The sequence below is a fragment of the Delphinapterus leucas genome, chromosome X (genome assembly GCF_059928025.1).
Source record: "Delphinapterus leucas isolate spDelLeu-1000000601 "Yukka" chromosome X, BTC_Dleu_Yukka2, whole genome shotgun sequence".
Taxonomy (NCBI): domain Eukaryota; kingdom Metazoa; phylum Chordata; class Mammalia; order Artiodactyla; family Monodontidae; genus Delphinapterus; species Delphinapterus leucas.
The window spans coordinates 29,031,112-29,052,659 of record NC_143150.1 but is presented as its reverse complement, the minus strand read 5'-3'; the positions used below and the strand labels follow the sequence as shown (position 1 = coordinate 29,052,659).

The window sequence follows — 21,548 nt, the reverse complement described above, 5'->3', positions numbered from 1 at the left end:
TGATTGATTGCCCCGCCCCCTCCATCTTCTCTTCCTGCTCTTACAATGATTGCTCTAGCTCTTCTTCCTTCACAAGTCCCACCTTTTCAGCTCTGGAGAGGGATCGGTAAACCAAAAAGGGCCGGCAAAAGAGCCGACGATTTTAAGGAGCGGAAGTAGTCAAATTTCTCTGAGAACCGTAAAGTGCGGCTGGCTGTCTCCCTTTCCGGATAACGACAACAGCTCCGACTGTCAGTTCCGGCCTTCCTCGTGTAAGGGGATCTGCCGGACCCTTGCTAATTCAATTTTTTCCCCATTCCGGGCCCTTCCCTATCGTCGCCCCCTTCACCTTGGATCATGTTCAAGAAGTAAGGACATGCTGTGGCCTCCGTTGGCTGCTCACAAAGGGGGTGGGGGTGGGGGTGGGGAAGAGGGCGAGAGCAAAGATTCTCTTTCTCTCTCCCCCGCCTCTGCCATCCTTACTCCCTAAGGTTTTCTATAGTACTATTCTCTCAACTGGCAACTAGCAACACTTCTTTAAGCTTTTCGTCCCTAATCCTCAGTTGGGTTTGGGTCCTCCCACTCTCATTTTCTTTCTCCTTACCTCTCTTTCTCTTTTGCCCCCTTTCCTAGTCCTATCTCCGTTCCTAGGGTTCTACCAATCACATCCTTGCACTGTGATTTGGGGACATATCCTCTTTAGCAGAGAGGAGAGCCCTGCACTCACTGCCTTGTGGTTACTAGTTATGAACTGAATAAGGGAAGGCTTGACTTCCTGGGTCATGGGAGTGAAGGAGTCTGGGTGACAGGAAGCTAGCGGACGGTGATACCTATTGCCTAGCTGCCAGATGAACCTTGTCTTGAAAATAGCGTGACTGCCCCATAGGCTATTCAGTGTGAGGAAGACAAAAATTCTTTGGAACCTACCTAGTGGGTTTGCCTTCCAGATTTGGTAGACGCAAAAAGCAAAGGGGGATCATGGGCAAAGGGAGGTGGGTTTTGTGCATGACATTTTGAGCAAAAATAAATAGGGCTGTTAAATACCGTCGTCATCATCACTTAAAAAAGAATCTCAGCAGATTACATAGCCTAGGAGGGGCCGATTTTCACGGTTATATTTGGGTTGGTCTTTTGTATATCAACGCTTGAGGGTATTTTCATTTTGTTTTGTTTTGCTTTTGTTTTTTTACACAGGTTCTGTTATAGGTGGGAATCTGTTTCTTCCTGGGTAGAGTTGAGTAAGATTTTCCAGGAGAGGCATTTGTGTAGCTAATTACAGATTATAATGTGAAATATGCCTCATATCCTTCTCCCCTCGCCCCCCCCAGCTAATTGTGACTTTATGACAGTTTATTTTAATATTGTATTAAGACTTTGGTTTTGTGCTGGACACAATAAAAGGGAAATGGTATTTAAAAAAACTATTTCATAATTATTTTAGACGTCTAAATATTTGCTTGGAAATAGATGACTAATTAAAACAATACCTTTAGCTATTCTGATATGTCTTCTTGGAAATGCCTTTTTTTTTCCTTGCAAAAATCATTTGGCAGATTTGATGAAAAAGAAAATGTGTCCAACTGCATCCAGTTGAAAACCTCAGTTATAAAGGGTATTAAGAACCAATTGTTAGAACAATTTCCAGGTATTGAACCATGGCTTAATCAAATCATGCCTAAGAAAGATCCTGTCAAAATAGTGCGATGGTAAGTCTTTATTTTTTTCTATGTAAAGTTCAGAGAAGCTGAATATTGAATGATTAGATTGCACTCATAATAAATGTAATTATCTTCACATTAACTATTTATCTACTCTAAATGAGTAACTCTAAAACTTATCAATATTTGTATTTTCAAGTGTTTTTCTATGTTTGTGAAAATGTGGCTTTGTGTACTGATTGTTTTATTAAAGAGTTAATTAAATGTTTTTATTCAGAGTTGGATTTATTTCAGTTTGTGCTTTAGAGATTTGTTTTATTAATTATCTGAAAAGGAAATTAAAATAATAAAATGTGAAATAAAATTGTAGCAGGTCATATTTTTCCTTTTTCTCTACTGGACTGGTATGAGTTAAAAAAAATGATTTTTTTGCCCTGGATCTTTATTGAAATTTTTTTTTAAAAGCTTACTGTATCTCTGTATATGCATGCTTCATATTATACATTATTTAAAGGATGTTTGGCATATTCATTTTTGAAAGAAAATATCTAACTTGGTACTTTGTGACATTTGTCTTACAGCCATGAACATATAGAGATCCTTACAGTAAATGGAGAGTTACTATTTTTTAGACAAAGAGAAGGGCCTTTTTATCCAACCCTAAGATTACTTCACAAATGTAAGTCTTGTTAGAAAATATGTATTTGGGCATATGGAAAGACACAAAAGGAGTTGAAAGTGACTTCTGGTAGTTAACTTATTAGTACTAGGCTATATGGAATATAAAACTAAAAAGATTTCCCCCCTCCCCATCTTGTGGTAAATCTGAAAAATGCAAATTCTCTCATTATGCATTCCAGAAAGCCCAAGAAAGAGCATTCATTCATTCATTACTTAATTCAAAAACTATTTTTTAAACTTACTCTGTGCCAGACACTGAGCTAGGTACTGAGAATGTGATAGGAAGCAAAGATAGATATGGTCCCTGTCCCTAGGAAGCTAACAGTCTAGTTGGGAGAATAGACAACAATTAGATAATTACACAAATATATGTTCACAAACTGTAATAAGTGCTGTGAGCATTTTCTTTTACATTTGTATCCAGATTTGCCTCATAGAGGTAAGTCTGTATAAGGGAAAGCATGGAGTCCCAGTTATTGTTAGTTGAGTGCCAAGGTCAGGTGTTAAGAAACAAAATAGTGTTTATTATGTACCCACATTTGCATGTTGTTAGATTGATTACATTACAAAAGAAAACCCAAAGGAAGATGCTATCCCAGTGTACAAGAGTTTTTCAACTGCAAAGTAAAATTTCTGCTTTTCAAGCCAGTATGTGTCTGGCATGTGTGCTTATTTATGGTGAAGTATTGTGTCTGAAGTGTCAAATGGTAGAGGAAAAAAATATGTGTGTATAAATAGAAAGAGATAAAGCAAATATAGCAAAGTGCTAATGAACGATTGTTGAAACTAAGTGGATGGTATCCAGGTGCTCATTGAACTATTCTTCCAGTTTTTCTATATGTTAAGCATTTTCACAATAAGTTGGAAGAAAAAGATGTTCCTGTTTAATAATATTTTGCTGGGAACCAACCTTTTAGAACATCTTAAAGTTATTCTTGTGCAAGAAGCAGGATGATATGGTGGTTAAAAGTGTGAACTTGGAGTTAGGCAGGTCTGGGCTCAATTCCCAGTGCATGTCACTTTTGTCAAGTCACTTAAGCTTTGTTTCCTTATCTTTAAAAGTGGAAGCAATTTTATGTTACATCTCCCAGGGTTGTGAGGATTAAATAAGATAGTAACACATGTGTAATGCACCTAACACAATGCCTGGAACATAGTAAGTGCTCAATATATAATAGCCATTATTATGATATAGTAATTGTTCAGTAAATATCCATCCACTACTACTACTTGTCATCATCCCCATGATCAGGATCATCATTATCATTATTATTAAAGGACAGATATTAATGAGGATGGAGATCTAGAAAACAAATTATGGCTTCTGAGTAGTAAACACATTCATTCATTCAGCTTCCTTTTTTTCAGTAAGATGTTTAATTTGGAGCTGTGTTTAAATTAATTTCTAGTCTTGGTAGGAAAAAGACTTATTTGTTCTCTGACTAGTGGGAGAGCTAGTGGTAAGACATTAAAATGAATACATTTTACCAATTATTGTTATTATTCCTAGAGAGCCCTGAGAGGCCTAAAAAGTTTTTCCCATAGATATTGTTTTAAATCCTTCGGGGATCCTTTAGTTTTTAGGTTATGAATTATTAATAGACACACATACACACACACAAATTTTTTAAGATTACAGAAGGAGTATGTGTTCATTCTAGAGATTTGTAAAATACGGAAGTAAAATCACTTGTATTCCCATGACCTAGAGGTAACCATGGTTAGTATATCAGTGTACTTCCATCCCATTATTTCCTGTATTGTGTGTGTGTCTGTGTGTTATGTGTAAATGCATATTTTTTTCCTTTTTAAATTGGGCTCTCTGTTATATAGTTTTTGTTTTTTAATTAATAGACTTTCTTTTTTAGAGCAGTTTTAGATTTACAGAAAAAATGAACAAAGTACAGAGAGTTCCCATATACTTCCTTCCCATCCTTCTTTTCTTATTAATATCCTGCATTGCCGTGCTTCAATCGATGAACCAATATTGATACATTATTATAATTAACGAAAGTCCATAGTTTACATTAGGGTTCATTCTTTGTGTTGTACGTTCTGTGGTTTTTGTCGATTGAATATGTCATGTATGCACTGTTACAGTACCTTACAGAATAGTTTCACTGCCCTAAAAATTCCCTGTGCTCTACCTATTCATCCTTCCCACCTCCCCGTCTCTTCCAACCCCTAGCAACCACTGGTCTTTCTGGCAGTTTTTTTTTTTTTTGCGGTAAGCGGGCCTCTCACTGTTGGGGCCTCTCCGGTTGCGGAGCAACAGGCTCCGGACGCGCAGGCTCAGCGGCCATGGCTCACGGGCCCAGCGGCTCCGCGGCGCGTGGGATCCTCCCGGACTGGGGCACGAACCTGTGTCCCCTGCATCGGCAGGTGGACTCTTCAACCACTGCGCCACCAGGGAAGCCCCATTTCTGGCAGTTTTTATTCTGCTTTTTTCACTTATCATATATTTTGAATATTTCCCAGGGTATTCTCCAAAAACATCGTCCTATTATATAGGTATTATAGACATACTTTAAGTCATTTATCTCTTACTTTATTGCTGGACATTTAGGTTGATTCCAGTTTATTTCTAATATAAATATTAGTGCTATAATGAATATCTTTCTATCTAAATATATTGTACATCTCTCATTTTTTTCTTAGGATAAAGTCCTAGAAGTAGAATTACTGAGTCAGAGTTTGAACCTTTTCGAGGCTGTTGATACATGTTGCCAAGTAGTCCTAAAGAAAGCTTGTACCCATTTATAAGTCTTCTAGCAGTATATGGGAATGTCAGTTTTCCTACACTCTTGCTAGCACTGGGAAATACTTTTCTTAAAAATATATACCAATTTGATAAGTGAAGGAGGGTGTTTCAGTTTTATTTTCCATGTGTCACAGAATACTGTAATTTGGGGAAATATTTGTTCATGTCCTTTGTCTTTTTCTGTTGAGTCATTAGTCTTACTAATTTATGTAATGCATTTCTTTTCTTCTAGATCCTTTTATCCTGCCACACCAGCAGGTTGATAAAGGAGCCATCAAATTTGTACTCAGTGGAGCAAATATCATGTGTCCAGGCTTAACTTCTCCTGGAGCTAAACTTTACCCTGCTGCAGTAGATACGATTGTTGTATCCTTCCCAGGCTGTAACTGTTGAAAAATGTGTTCATTGTATTCTTGTTATTGCTGAAAGATCTGTCATCCCGGAGAACATTAGATGTACTTTTTTGGAGGTTACTCTTACTGTTATCTCATGCCTTTCTGGCTACATTTGAAGATGTGGGAAGCAACATTATTTCTTGAGACTAAATTCTGTCCTATCTTAGAGATTAAATGAGAACAAGTAACAAAAGAGTCCCAGCTGCATTTCAGCTCAGTTAGAGACCAGTGTTATCAGACTCAGGACACAGTATAAAACTCTTAATTATTAATAGAGAGGTTGTATATGATATGATTGGATCACTTATTTGGACATCATCTTGCTACTTTTATGTTTGAATTACCCCAGATACCCTGGAGTAAAAGCACTCAAAAGGGAAAAGAACTTAAGCACCAGGTGGAATGTTAGAAGTGAGTAGTGGGAACCATTGGCAATCCCAGTGGTTTTATTTTAAAGTTCCAATGAACTTTTATTCTAAAGCTCATCTTTTTTCTTTTTTTTTTTGCGGTACGCGGGCCTCTCACTGTTGTGGCCTCTCCTGTTGAGGAGCACAGGCTCTGGATGCACAGGCTCAGCGGCCATGGCTCACGGGCCCAGCCGCTCCGCGGCCTCGGACCGGGGCACGAACCCGTGTCCCCTGCATCGGCAGGCGGACTCTCAACCACTGCGCCACCAGGGAAGCCCCCTAAAGTTCATTTTTAAGTTGGTTGTTTGGGCCTCAGAACATGTTTTCTCAAAGAGAAACGATAAAGTCCCAGATAGTCCTTAAGAATCTATTCAACACATGATGGAGCTGAATAATTCTGCATTATTTCCATTTCTACAGTGCTGTTTCAGCTATATTCCAGATTAGTTTTTTATCACCTAGTCTGGACAGGAGGACATCTTCTCCTTTGTCATAGATAAAGTGGTCATTTGCCTCAGGTTGAGAAAAGGAACCATACTTGGTGGGAATGGGGAAATCACTGGAGCGGAAAGGCCATTACAGTGGGTTTAAGAGTGTGTCCTGTGCTCAAAAGGAGGGTGTTCTCTCTTGTGGCAGTTATATCTAAGGGGTAGTATAAGTTGTATCAATATATTTATATCTTAGGAACAGCTTGTGTTGATATAGATACTGGTCACATAATAGGTGATCAAATATTTGTGGAACATTGAATGAATGAATGACTTGAAAACCAAGGGAGAAAAGTATTCTGTGAGGACAGGTTACCCTTTTATGTTTATGATTTTTCTGTTTTTAAAGTTTATAGTTCTGGGGTTTCCCCTAAATGGAAAATTTTCCTAGTACTTAGCCTTTACTTTTAAAATAATTTTTATTTTGAAATAATTATAGACTTTGGGAAAGTTGCAAAACTAGTACAGAGAGGGGCTGTGTACCCTTGCACCTTTACTTTTGAAAATATGTACTGCAGTGTTTAACATTTTAGACACTTGAAATGATAACCAAGAACATTCTGGTTGTTCTGGATAGATTGCAACTTACATTGGACTCTTAAAGATTGATTGGGGATATAATTATTGTTTTAATGTGTCCTTTATATAAAACCACCATTTAGTGATCAAAGCACTAGAACAATTGATATTTATTTCCATTTTTAATATTTATATGCAAGAAATTTTGTCTCCTTTTTTGCATGACTTCTTTTTCTTCTTCTTTTGTTGGCATTGGGTTATGGTATTATTAACATTTGACTTAAAAACAGAGAATGATTATTAGATTCATTCATTTAGCATGTATTGAGTATTTGCAATCTGCCCATAAATTTTGCTAGGTCCCTGCCCTCAAGGAGTTAATGGACTAGGCGAAGGTGCAAGTTGAGTTCACAGTGGCTTAAGTAGTAATGTGACACCCCCTCTCCAAGGCATTTTGATAGATAAATAGTTTTCTTAGCTGTGTGTTTTCAGGCAATCATGGCAGAAGGAAAACAGCATGCTCTGTGTGTTGGAGTCATGAAGATGTCTGCAGAAGATATGTAAGTCTCCTGTTAGGCCTCCTTAGCTTTTAAGATATAGGTAACCTATGCAGGAAGAATCAGAATTACAGGTGAATTTGCTCTCATTCATACCACATCTTATAAATATTTAAGCACAGAAGCCTCATTTCTGATTTTTCCTAACACTTAGGAAGCCATTGAAACCTATTTTGTCTCTGGGATTGCATTCTTCCTTTAGCATTCTGAAAAGAACCTGTGTGCCAACACAGCTGTATTATATGTATGTGTGTGGTATTTTAGGAATTTTTTTTATTTAGTATGATTTAGATTAGGTGTGGGGAAAGATATTTTACTGCTAGTTTTTAAAAACAGTGACATAATTTAGTACCACACAGTATTTATCTTATATTTTAACATGGTGGTATAAAATATTAAGGAAACATTAAAGATATATTACCAAAATATAGTCAATATACTTAAAAACGTTGGAACTCATGACCAAAATGTTCCTATTAATTTTGTTTCAGGGTTAATTATAACACTTTGATGTTCTCCTGGTTTGGTGACATCATTACTGTTTCTGTGGACCCACTAGTTAGATCACTAGAATCGCTTTAAGACATGAACTGCAGCAGAGTAATGTAGTTTAATGTAGATGATAATGTTAGTGTAATATAAATAAATTCCCTACATGTGGCTCAATAATTTCAAGATAGCAATGCACCCTGAATTATATTTACCATGAGTAAGCCTATAAAAATACTTAACAATATGTTTATGTGCTTTATTCCTTCTGCAGTGAGAAAGTCAACAAAGGAATTGGCATTGAAAATATCCATTATTTAAATGATGGGCTGTGGCATATGAAGACATATAAATGAGCCTCAGAAGGAATGCACTTGGGCTAAAAATGGATATTGTGTTGTATCTGTGTTTGTGTCTATGTGTGACAACATGAAGACAATACCTCTGTGGTTATGCTGAATAAATTCAACAGATGCTAAAATTCTGTTAGCTTCAAAAATTATTTTAATTTTTCTTAAACTCAAGTTAAATTGGGGTTACAAACTTGGACATTAAAAGGTGTCTGGTAAGTAACCAAACTCAGACAACTTAATGTCCTTTCTCAGGCTAATGATGTAAGATGAAGGGCAAGATTTGGTAAATGAACTTGCTAGTATATGGCTGACCCCCCCAGAGAATCTGACTACTTAATGGGGCTGGAAGCTAGACTGGGATTTTTATTCCATTACCCCAGGGCACCTAGAAGTTCCCCTTCTCTTTTGTATGTGTTTTTTGTTTGTTTGCTGTTGCTGTTTTTAAACTTTTCATTATGGAAAATTTTGAGCGTATAGAAAAGTATGGGTAGAATAGTATAATGGACCTTTTCTGTATCCATCACCCAGCTTCAATTCGTGGCCAATATTATTTCATCTCTCTCTCACTCCTTCCCACCCCACTCTCTGATTATTTTGAAGCAAATCTCAGATATATCATTTCATCCAGTTTCTTTAATATGTCTTTGAAATATGTATTTTTTAAAAAAACCCATAATATCATTATCACACCTAAAAATTTTAGCTATTTCTTTTTAAAAAAATATATATTCATTTTTTATTTTTGGCTGCATTGGGTCTTAGTTGTGGCACACGGGATCTTCGTTGTGGCACGTGGGCTTCTCTCTAGTTGTGGCTTGCGTGCTCAGTAGTTGCGGCATGCAGGCTTAGTTGCTCCGTGGCATGTGGTATCTTAGTTCCCGACCAGGGATTGAACCCATGTTCTGCATTGGAAGGCAGATTCTTAACCACTGGACCACCAGGGAAGTCTCAGCTATTTCTTAATAAGGTCAAATATCTGAACTGTGTTCAATTATGTGACAGGTGGACCCTATTGTTTCTTTTTATTTTTTTAACCATTGGTTTGCTTGAAATTGGTATCCGACAAGGTCCATATATTGCATTTGGTTGTTATTTGTCTGTTTTAATCTCTAAGTTCCCCCCTCCGTTTTCCCTTTAAATTAATTATGTAAGAAATCTAGTTGTTTTGTCATATAGCGTTTCTTCCCACATTCTGGATTTTGTTGATTGTATCACTGTAAAGTAATTTAACTTGTTTTTGTACTCCCTGTATAGCCTGTAAACAGATCGGCTTGATCAGATTCCAGTTCAATTTTTTTAATGCCCTCTCTTGAATCATACTACACAGATGCCCAGAACTTCCAGATTTGAGTCCCCACTGTATTCCCCAAAGAATGCGTATCTCCTATCATAAGTGGCATATGAAGACCATGGACCTACTTCAGTGAGAACAATAAGCTGTTTTGAGAATTAAACAGCAGTTATGAATTTATACAGTGATAACAGGTCTTTCTTCCTAATAACATTGCTGTTATATTGGGTTGGCCAAAAAGTTTGTTTGGAAAAAAGTTTGTTGTTCAGAAAAACCCGAACGAACTTTTTGGCCAACCCAATACTGTGTTTCAGCCACCTTCATTTGGTTGTTTACAAATATATGACATGTGATTTTATTTTTCAGATAGATACAGACATTTACAAGATTGTGGTGACCTGTGTTACGGTTAGAAGTTGGTGAGAAAGGTGAGGGTGGATAGTAAAAAGAGAGACACCATTTGGCTGGCTGTTGCAGCTGGGCCTCCCAAGATATAACATGGGTGAAGGGTATAGATCCAGGGTCTGACTCAGATTGAGAAACTATTTTCCAGTAATAAAACCTATAAGACTTGGAGAGTCCCACGTTAGAATGTAAATGTATTAATTTATAGTGGTAAGTCTGCTTAGGGTAAACAATTAGTAAACAGGAAGTTTCTTGGTGAAGATGGATAAGAGTAAAGGAAGGTTGATAATTTGGGGAAGTATTTCATCTGGGCCAGGGTAAGGCTTGGAGAATTTTTCCTGCTTCATCATTAATTAGAATGCTTATGTCTGCCAAAATCTTTCTTTCCTAGCCTGTAGAGGTGCCCTGATACTTTTCTTCCTATATCCTTTTTTAGCTCTATGTAGAATATTTTTCTTTGTTATGACAGTTATATTCTACAGCTTACTATATTTTTATATTTTATTATTTATTCCTGGTGGGTAAAAGTGTAAATAATCTCATCCATAGCACAATTATAAATGATCTTTCAGGGTAGGTTTCTTCAACAGATAGTCTCATTTTATGCTGATTTACTAGTTTCAAATTCAGATGTTTCCCCATTTGGGGGAGAGGCAGCCTATTCGAGGTCTATAGCTCCTTATATGCTTAAAAAGAAAATAAGTCATTTATGTCAAAACCAAACTTTGAACCTTATTTTTGGTACTAAGATAATGTTAATTGACCAAGATTGCCTATGGAGTGTTAGCAATGAAAAACAAAGCACACACATATATTAGAGAAGTTTCAATTGTGTGGTTTCAGAAATAATTTATCCGTGTTTCTAACCACTGTTATGGTGGGTGTGGGGAACACTTTTAAAATATTCAACATCATCTGTGCTTGTTTTCGTACTATGTTCAGGTACATTGACTTTGTTGCCTTGGTAATGTGGACTAAATATGTATATTTCCTGCTCCCCCTGGGTCTGAAGCCTCAGGTTATAGAGTTAATCCGGGGTGTCACTCCATAGGTTGGAGCCCAGTCTGTTTCTAAACATTAGGTCATATGCAAGGAAGCCAATTCAAAGAGGTTTAACTATCAGCCTCTTTATGCATTATGCTTAAAGGCAACTTACTTTTCCCATATTCCTGAGAGTAGGAATACAGGGAGAGCCTGTTTTTCTCACAGGCAATGTGTCTTCAGTTCATTTTTAGTTAGGGTGTCAAGCTTGACACATTTTGTGTCAAGCCAACCTACAACCTAGTCATTTTTGTGCATCTGACACACTTTTCCTCAGCCGAGGTCAGTTCAACTCAATGGACATTTATTGAATATCCACTAGGTTCTAGGCATGTGGCACAAAGATGAATAATAGACAAGTGGCCCTTGCCCTTAAGGAGCTTCCAGTCTAGTGAGTAAATTTACGTTTAAAAAAATCTGGGTAATGGTGACAGCCCAATAGCAACTTATAAAGCCAGTAGGAAGTTACTAATATATTTCCAATTTCAGTCATCAAAATTTGCAAATTATACATGAACCAGATATAAAAATATTCCTAGATTATATCCAATGTGAGGTTAAAAAAAATCCAGATGTCTTGGAGTTGCAACAATTCAGCATTCCAACTCAGATTGTTGTCCCATTGTGTGGTAATATAAAGGCCTGATAAACCCTCTTCTAGCAGACTATTATAGCGGTTTGGTGGTGTTCTGTTGGCAGCTGCATTTTTCCTTTTTTTAATGTTCTGGACCCAAAACAAGCAGCTGGATTTATCCAAAGGACAGCTATGAACATTTCTAATTTGAGGGATTTGATAGTCCCCAAACATAAAGTCATATGGCATTTGTCAAATAATGATTATATCCAGCCAAGTTCCCCCTGCACGTACAAATCCACTACCAAGGATACAATATTTCTAAGCATAGTACTTCAGAAGATACAAGAATGGCAAATGACTAAATTTATAGACGTATTTCATTATAGTAAATATTTCACTCTTCTGTTCATGAGAATATTAATAATGTAGCAATTATATATTAATGGGAATATGAAATGAATGTATGCCCAAACAAAATGTGGTAAATATTTAACTTTGTTTATCTAGGTTCCCTAATTTATTTTTAAATTTATTTATTTATTTTGGCTGCATTGGGTCTTCGTTGCTGTGCGCAGGCTTTCTCTAGTTGCGGCGAGCAGGGGCTACTCTTCATTGCAGTGCGTGGGCTTCTCATTGCGGTGGCTTCTCTTGTTGCGGAGCACGGGCTCTAGAGCGCAGGCTCAGTAGTTGTGGTGCACGGGCTTAGCTGCTCCGTGGCATGTGAGGTCTTCCCGGACAAGGAATTGAACCTGTGTCCCCAGCATTGGCAGGCGGATTCTTAACCACTGCGCCACCAGGGAAGTCCCTTCATACCAATGTTTTAACAAATTTTTAGTTTTTCATGATCTGAAAGATTTGGTTTGTACTTGTTAGTCTGGACACTGTTCTCATCAGTTCTAATGCTGCCCCATTCAGAATTCATTTTTTAAAGCCAAAATTCACTGTTCACTTAAACATCTGGATTAAATTGGGCAGGGTGAGGAGGATGGGAGGAAAGTCCTTTTTGCCCTGTAGGCTCTGGACAGCTTTCTTAGAGAGCTAACTTATCCAGGATTAGGAAAAAGAATGCTTTTGTGAGACTGAGATCTTTCTAAAGTTTGCTTGCGTAAGCATTTTGCATTTAAGAAAGTTCAACCTGGGAATTCCCTGGTAGTCCAGTGGTTAGGACTCCGTGCTTCCATTGCAGGGGGCACGGGTTCGATCCCTGGTCGGAGAACTAAGATCCCGCAAAAAGTTCGACCTGAACTATATCTGAATATAGAGTAGAAACAGCTTCATTTGGTGGGATAACAGCAGTCTCTAACCCATCAAATTAATCTCTATCTCCTAAATCGCTTTCAAAAATGCACATGACTGGAAGATATTTTTCACTGGCAATGCTTTATTGTTTTTAAAAAAGTAGGGGTTAAAATATAGTAAAAACTTGGAAACTTACACTGCACTTATTTTGTGCTTTACAAGATAAAAATTTTATATTTTGTAAAATGTTTTGAAAGGAGTCCACAAAGTAATTCTGCTTTCTTGCTCTCAAATGCAGAGGTCTGAGAGAAGGCACATGGCCTCGTGAGCTTCTGGGTGCTGTCAAATCCAATTCTCTCTCAAGTACAGAATGCCCAGATGCATTTACTGGGGATGCAAGAGTGTCACTTAAGCAGTAGTTTTTGTCAATATAAATAGAAGCATCTTGATTAAAGTGTGAGGAGATAGAAACCATACTGATTTGCGCAATTTCGGCTCCAATAATGTCTAATTTACTGTGAAGGGGGAATATGTTCTAAGTTAATGTTCTTAAAAGCAACTTCCAAATTTCTCCTTAAAAAATATTTACTTTATTAGAAAGCTGCTTGAGGAAGAGCTGTTTTATTGCATGGCACAGATTCAATGTACAGATGTTATCTTAGAACTATTAATTAAGGAGTTCCCTTGTGACTTTGAATATTCAATACCAGCTGTTATTCACATCAATATTTTAATATTTTACCAGAAAGATACTTAATAAAAGGATTGATACATATTTAACTGTGTAAAGTGCTAGTTAAACTTGTTCAAATGGGTCAGAGGGAAAGGGAAATAAATAACATTCCTATACGCACAAGCTCTACTTATATATCTTGCTTAATCTTTATGACTATTCCATGAGGTAGATTTTAATTCTCATTTGATAAGTGAGGAAGCTAAGGCTCCAGAAGGGTTATATAACTTTCCTGAAGATACACTGCTAATAAATGGCAGAGTTGGGATTTGAACCTAAGTGTCCCTGATTGCAAAGCCTGTTCTTTTTTAATTTTTACATTATCATATATTTTTTATTTTAAAAAATCTAATATTTTAATATTAAAATAAAATTTAAACACAGCATCCTTTTCTCACCATTAAAAGTAGGATAATTCTAGACAATTTTTCTGAAATCTATAAATGTGCTTATACAAATGCATTAAAAGCTAAGTATCTCAACATCTGTAGGGCCTTTAGCAAATAAGTATCAACCTTCAGGAAGATGAGAGGCCACCTGAAAATGCACCAAAATTTCAAAATTAAGCTTTTAACTTATTGATAATAAAGCTAAGTGTCACTGATATGCAAGTAAACAGTTTTTAGAACAAGCTGGAATTTTTCTAAAATTTAACCATGGTTGAATAAAATAACAAGAACTAAAAAAAAAAATGTCATGAAGAACCTAGGGGTAAGACACGAATAAAGACACAGACCTACTAGAGCATGGACTTGAGGATATGGGGAGGGGGAAAGGTAAGCTGTGACAAAGTGAGAGAGTGGCATGGACATATATACACTACCAAACGTAAAATAGCTAGTGGGAAGCAGCCTCGTAGCACAGGGAGATCAGCTTGGTGCTTTGTGACCACCTAGAGGGGTGGGATAGGGAGGGTGGGAGGGAGGGAGACGCAAGATGGAAGAGATGTGGGAACATATGTATGTATAACTGATTCACTTTGTTATAAAGCAGAAACTAACACACCATTGTAAAGCAATTATACTCCAATAAAGATGTAAAAAAAAATAGCAAGAACTTCAGGCAAGATGGTATGTAAATATGAAAAAATACATAAAACACTTGGAATTAATTCAGAACTTGTAAAAATACTTGAGTGGTAAAGTGTTAAAACAGTCAAGAGAAATATTCTTTGACAAAGAGATTACATGCTAGAAGAGACTTTTTCTACCTTCCATTCATACTTCACGTATAAAGAATTTACACTCAGAATTTGCTTAAACCTCCCTACCTCCCTCCCGCAACGCCTATTTTGCAGAAAATCTCCCCTCACGTTTCATAAAATGTTAATCTTGGCCCACAGTTGCATCACCATCTTTGTTTATGGGCTATTGGAGAGAAGTGTAAGTTAGCCAAGCCTCTATTCCACAGTGGGAAAATATGGGTAGGATTAGAATGCAGTAAGACTGGGTTGCTTGCAGTGTGCTTCTGAGGAATGTTCTGTTTCCCTCTTCATTAGCAGGGTATTCTGGGAGAATCTTTTGAAATTGAACTTAGTCCTGAGGTCGGAACTTTTTCTGTCACCTTCAGGCTAGGTGATTTGTGACCATTTAAAGGTTATACCATTTAGAAGCCTTTCCTGGATTTTTAAAGAAAAGGATACAAGGGGGAGGGTTGGTTAAGTGGGGGAGATGAGGGTAGAGTGTAAGTGCAAAGGCAGAACTAGCAGCTGCTTTGTGACTATCAATACATCCAAAAGATAGGTTGGGAAAAGGATTAGTGAATATTAAAATTGACAGGAGCAATTTGGTTCAATTATAATCTAAGGAAAAAGGCTGAGGGGCCTAATCAATATTTTACTCCAGATCTAATGAGTTAATTTTGAGAAGGAGGATCCAATGACTTAATTTTGAGAAGGAAGATCCAGTGATGGAACTCATGAAAAGAGATGGCCTGGGGCCTGCTAAAAGTCAGGTTGCAATTTCCGTAGCCTTCAAGACAACCAGAAAAATAAACAGGCCTTTTAGAAGAAACTTCAAGTTTTCTCCCATTCACATGATAGCCCCGGGGTGGGGTGTTGTCTCACACTTCTGGAATTGGTTAGATCTGTGCTGTTACTGTAAAATACACACTGGATTTTGAAGACTTAATTAAAAAAAGAATGTAAACTATCTCATTTTTTCTGTTGATTACATGTTGAAATGACAATATTTTGGATATATTGGGTTAAGTAAAATATAATACTAAAAGTAATTTCACCTCTGTCTTTTTTAATGTGGCTACTAGAAAATTTTAAACTACACATGCAGCTCCCATTATATTTCTGTTGGATGGCATTGGGATGGAGAACAGGCAGTATTCCCTGAAGCTTCCTTCTGGAGGTGAATACCTTAGAGTGGCAAATATGGAAAAGAAGATTCTCAGTGCCAGTATTTAAAGTCTTCCATTGGGGGGAGGGATAAGTTGGGAGATTGGGATGGACATATACACACTACTATATATAAAATAGATAACTAATAAAGATTTACTGTATAGCACAGGAAACTCTACTCAATACTCTGTAATGGCCTATATGGGAAAAGAATCTAAAAAAGAGTGGATATATGTATATGTATAAGTGATTCGCTTTGCTGTACACCTGAAACACAACATTGTAATCAACTATACTCCAGTAAAAATTAATTAAAAAATAAAGTCTTCATCAAGTTAGGACCACTTTTCCCCTTTTCCCCTCAGATGGTATGGGGTTGGTGTTTTGACTGTTAGAACATCCCCATTTATTCAGCACTTTGAGTACCTTTGTGGATGTCTCTTATCAGTCACTCATTAGAAGCATTTCTTACTTTTTTCCAAACACAAGCCTGTCCCATAATTCATGGCATCCGTCCTCACTCCCATCCATCCATCCATTCATAGAACATCTGAGTCTTATTTTTAGGCCCTGCTCTTCCTGCCAGGGCTTTCACTAAATTGCCAAAGCAATGGCAAAACCAATGTGGCCATTCTTGCATGGAATCAGTGAAAACTATCAAAGAAATGGGAATTATGTGGGTTAAGAGAAATAGCACTTATCAAATTGAGGACTTTTAAGGCAAAGAGGACCACCATATTCTAATAGTAAACAATGGCTTGTTTTATTGCTCGTGCAAAGCTTACATGAAATGATTATTTGACTCCCTGTATGAATCATGTGTTTGGGCTCTTTTTGCTTTCCACAAAATACCAGGTCTAGTGTTAAGCTCATAGATACTCAATATATACAAGGAGTAGTATAGTATATAGATTCCACACTAATAAAAGTGGACTTTTCTTTCTATTATGCTAGAGACCCCAGACATACACCATCATTTCATACTTTCTAAATAAGTCATTTCCCCCATTAACCTTTGAATACTTTATAGTATTTTATCTTTGATGATACTGGAATTGAGTGATTATTTTTTCATTAGACTTTGGGGGACTCCTTGGTGGGAAGGTTGGCAAAACCTTCCCTGAATTTCTTTGAATGCCAAAAGAAAGTTAAACTTTTACAAACAGGCTCTTCACATAAACACTCAGACATGCATTGAATGCATCAATCCAAGTCAGCTAGCACTAAAAGGAACACAATACTTAAACTGAGTGGAAAATTAGTGGTACACCATTACTAAACTCTGTGCTTTCAGTAACTTTTCTAATACAGGTGTTCCCTGAATCTGGGCATTATAAATCAGATTTGATACACAAGCAGTATTTTAGCTACATTAAAAAAAAAGCCAAGGGGTCTAATCTATATTTTGCTCCAAATCCAATGTTTTGAGAAAGAAGGTCTAGCGATTGAACTTGTGCAAGGAGATGGCCTGGGGCCTGCTGAAAGTCAGGCTGCAGTTTCCACTGCATTCAAGAAAACCAGAAAGATAAATATAACTTTTAGAAGAAACTTGAAGTTTTCTCTCATTCACATCTCAGCCAGTGGGCCTCACACTTCCAGAACTGGTTAGACCTGTGTTGTCCAATATAGTAGGAATTACCCAGCCATATGTAAAATATATTCACAATCATGATCAATTCCCATTAGACCTCCACTCTTCCCGACTCTCTTCCCAATAACAGAGTGGAGTTAGGGTTATAGTTTTTGGCTGTTGAATGCATGATGATCAAATCTGTAACCATGACTTCTGTAGCACAATTTTCTGTGTTACTGATTCCAAATTTATCTACAAGACTAGGTACAAATAAGTTCAAGGAGACAGCATATTATTTAAGACAACTAACATTTTATAAAGGAATACTCATGTATAAAAATACAATCAAGGGCTTCCCTGGTGGCGCAGTGGTTGAGAGTCCGCCTGCCGATGCAGGGGACACGGGTTTGTGCCCCGGTCCGGGAAGATCCCACATGCCGCGGAACGGCTGGGCCCATGAGCCATGGCCGCTGAGCCTGCGTGTCCAGAGCCTGTGCTCCGCAGCAGGAGAGGCCACAACAGTGAGAGGCCCGTGTACCGCAAAAAAAAAAAAGAAAAAAAAATACAATCAAGAGCATCAATTTGGTTTAAAAAGCAATTGTTACTTTAGTACCCACTAGGAAATCAAACAATGGAATGCATTTTCTGATATATTTATTACAACTATACCTTGATACACTAATGTAATTGAAGGCGATAAATATAGTAGAAAAAGTTTTAAGATACTGGTGTTGGGGGCAATGTGACACTTGTAAACTGGGTGTCACACTCAGTGAGATACTGTTTATCATTGCACTCACACTGAATATGATTTGGTTTGTAGTAATTACATCTGAGACCACATGTTTGGGTGCTTGATAAAAGGGTTTTATTATTTTTCAAAATTAATAACCTTTCATTTTAATCAAGAGCCCCAGTGAGGAAAATCTATAAATTAAAACAAAGGGTTTTACACACTACTCTGATGATCAATAATTTGAAGCCCGAAGCCCTCTTGAGGAAATTCTTTCTGGCTTGCAAAAGCTGTAGGAGACCATTAACATCATGAAGCCAGTTACAAGAAAAATTAACCTCTAAAATGTCATGGTTTCACACCCTATGGGGGCTTATGGATCTGACTTAATATGGCATGTGCAGGCCCGATTTTAGGACAAGTCAGCTCCAAGTGTTTCACACATTTATAAACACAGAAGCTGTTGTATCCACCATCCATAAAGCTTTTGGGTAGCCACCGAAATCAGGCAAATGGCAGAGTAATCCAAGGTGAATGGTGAGGTTAAGGCCTCCACACCAAAAACTGTTGGATATGGTGCAATCATGGACATGGGAAAAATCTAAAAATTTGAACAGGTAAACAAAAGCCAGGACAGACTCAATTCAAGTAAGTGAAACTGCCAGACTTCCGAAAGGAGTTCTTCAAAGAAGACTTCCACAGAACTCGTTTGCTCTGCAGGAGTAAATAAATCTCAACTGATATATTTTTATCCAAGCCACAGCTGAGAGCTTGATTAACTGGGAAACAATACAGTTAAATGACATTACATTCTTTACAGTCACCACTCCAACTTCAATATCTGCATAGAGAAGTACAGAGGGTTACACTGAAACTGTGTATGCTGAGGAGGCCACTAAATTAGCTCCCAGGAAGATTATTAACCTTTATAATTAATTTTCACTTTTTCTCTCAGGGATAGATTTCAACTTTCACTTTAACAGTGGTTGGGAACATTCCCTTTATTGCTTGGTTGTGTATTTTGAGAAAGCAAATCCACTGGCACTTGCGAAGGCTTAGAACATAAACCAACGTTAGAAGTAACAGAAACACATAGCTAAAAGTTTTACTTTAATCACAAATTCACAACTAGAGATTTCATTTGCATATCTTAGAAAGCTAAAAAGACATGTTAAATTTTTTAACCAATCAGCAAAAACATGTGCCACACAGATTTTTAATGTTCATAATTTAGAATTTATCACATAAATATATTATTTATAAATATATTCTTTATTTGTAAAATTATTATTATTAAAACATTTCTTTCCAACACAGTTGAAATTCTCATGTGTGTTTTAAGGAAAAAAACCCCACCCTATTTTAAAATGTATTACTAAACTTCAATGTGTGAATAAACCAGTGCCACCAAACTGAAAACGAAAAAAAAAAGAAACATACTGCTGTGTTGGATATGCAGTTGTTACTACAAATAACACCACATGTCCTACACGGTGATCATATACATGCTCTTGTTTCTTCTCAGTCATTATCAGAACCATTTGGAGGTAGGAAAACCAATGCATCATTGAAAACATGCCCAAATGCCCTAAGACGGTATACCCCGTACATCATTACATGCATCTGATTAGGCGTCAGTCCATTAAAAGTAACAGCCATATCTGAACAACATCCTTCTACTACCTGGTTGGGGTGATTAGTCATTGCCTCTTTAATAAAAAGCCCAACAGACTTGGTGTTAAATACATCTTTTCCTTCAGCATCTTCTGCATTTTCTGCAAATACTCCAGCGTATTTCAGGCAGACTGCTAGCTGCTTATCTTCAGATATCTTCCAAATCATCCCTCCCTGTTCAGGACACTTTTCAGGAATACTGAGAAGGCTGTTAAGTCTTTTCATTGATTCTACACTTAAGACAATTCCTCCTTCCATACTCACATACTCGAGGTCTCCAGATTTTATAGTGTGGCCTAGATAGAAAGGTTGTGATGGATCCTTTTTTAACAAAAAGTACTTTAAGTTTTCAATAATAGCAAACGTAGTGGGGCGTGCAAGGAAGAACCAGTTGTATTGGTCTCTATAATTATCAAAGGCGTATTTGTAAGCTTTTCTCATCATTAACCACATGTCATTTGTTTCCATGTTAATTGACTCAAACACTTTAACATTTTCAGAACTGAAGAACTCTGCTTTGTCACAGTGTTTGGTCCAAGTCTCCTTCACTGCAGCCCAGAGACTCACGTCTTTGGGTTTGACAAGGATGATACAGTATACTCGAAAGCTCTTACTGAGCTCCATGCGTTCATCCTCTGAAATTTTCAAGATATCTTCTTTATTAGGAGCTTGTAGGTGATGATGCTCATGGTGGTGCATTCTATTTCCATGACCAATCCTAATGTGTCCTAGCATAGTGATCAAGGCACAGAAAATGCTTCCAAGCATTACACCCTTCAAAAATGAACTGCTTTCAGAAAGCATTTTTCCTATAAAGAAGAAAAAGATCCTTAGGATACTTAATAGAAAAGGAGTCTAGTGATTTGATTTGATATTCCCCCTATACTTACATTTTGCTCTTAATGTTAAAAAAAAAAAGGCTCCCAAGCTTGAAATCGAGTCAGTGCAAGTAGCACAAGAGAGTCTTAAGAATTTTTTGCTTCCAATGATACCTGATTACTGTTCAGTACAAAGTGGAACTTTGCAGCAACACCTTGCTGCCATAGAATTTTCTGGGAGGCTATTTTTGCACTTCATCTATAGGGATTTAATTAACCAAGTACTAAACCAAAGCACTAACCCCAGAAACTGATATTACAGAGGTTGTCTGTCCATCATTCTCTTTAAAGGAATTTCATTTCACAAGTTTGCATTATATTATTTAAATACCTCTGCGGATATAAACGGACTTTTACAACAAAACCTTAAATTGAAGAGATAAAACCACCTACAACTGGTAAATCACCAATGGTATCTGTGCTGGCCTCTGTTCTCAACCTAGTGCTTTATTTAACTGATGGCTGCTGTCCTTAGGTGTTTTGAGTACATCTTGGAATTGATACCATGTATGTTAATATTTACCCTTTTGTTCCTAAGACTAAATGGTTTCCAATACAGTATCTCAACTAACTGATGTATAATAATAAAAGCCCATAATGAAAATAGCTAAATTATTTGGATGAGAACTGAGTCAATATAGGCATATCTGGGGACTATTAATGAACATTTTTATTTCCTCCAAAGGCATTTCCTTATTCTTTGGGGAAGTAAAAAGGGAAAAGTCTACACTTTTATTTCAATTAGAAATTAAAAGAAAACCCAACAT

At 37.0% G+C, this 21,548-nt stretch overlaps 2 protein-coding genes across 2 annotated transcripts in view; one reads left to right on the top strand and one right to left on the bottom strand.

Moving 5' to 3' along the window:
• The first annotated feature begins 229 nt into the window (after window positions 1–229).
• Window positions 230–16,565, top strand: MCTS1 (MCTS1 re-initiation and release factor). The gene is made up of 6 exons (XM_022561857.3): window positions 230–347; window positions 1,533–1,685; window positions 2,219–2,316; window positions 5,312–5,445; window positions 7,381–7,448; window positions 8,209–16,565. Exons 1-6 carry the CDS (start codon window positions 337–339, stop codon window positions 8,288–8,290), a joined length of 546 nt encoding a protein of 181 aa, XP_022417565.1. The 5' UTR covers window positions 230–336; the 3' UTR covers window positions 8,291–16,565.
• Window positions 16,566–19,480: 2,915 nt separating this feature from the next.
• Window positions 19,481–21,548, bottom strand: part of C1GALT1C1 (C1GALT1 specific chaperone 1) — a 3,554-nt gene continuing 1,486 nt past the window's right edge. The window contains exon 2 of the mRNA XM_022561858.2: window positions 19,481–20,712. Within this exon, the coding sequence (XP_022417566.1) occupies window positions 19,751–20,707 (957 nt within the window). The 5' untranslated portion in view covers window positions 20,708–20,712 and the 3' untranslated portion in view covers window positions 19,481–19,750. The remainder of the gene's footprint in view (window positions 20,713–21,548) is intronic.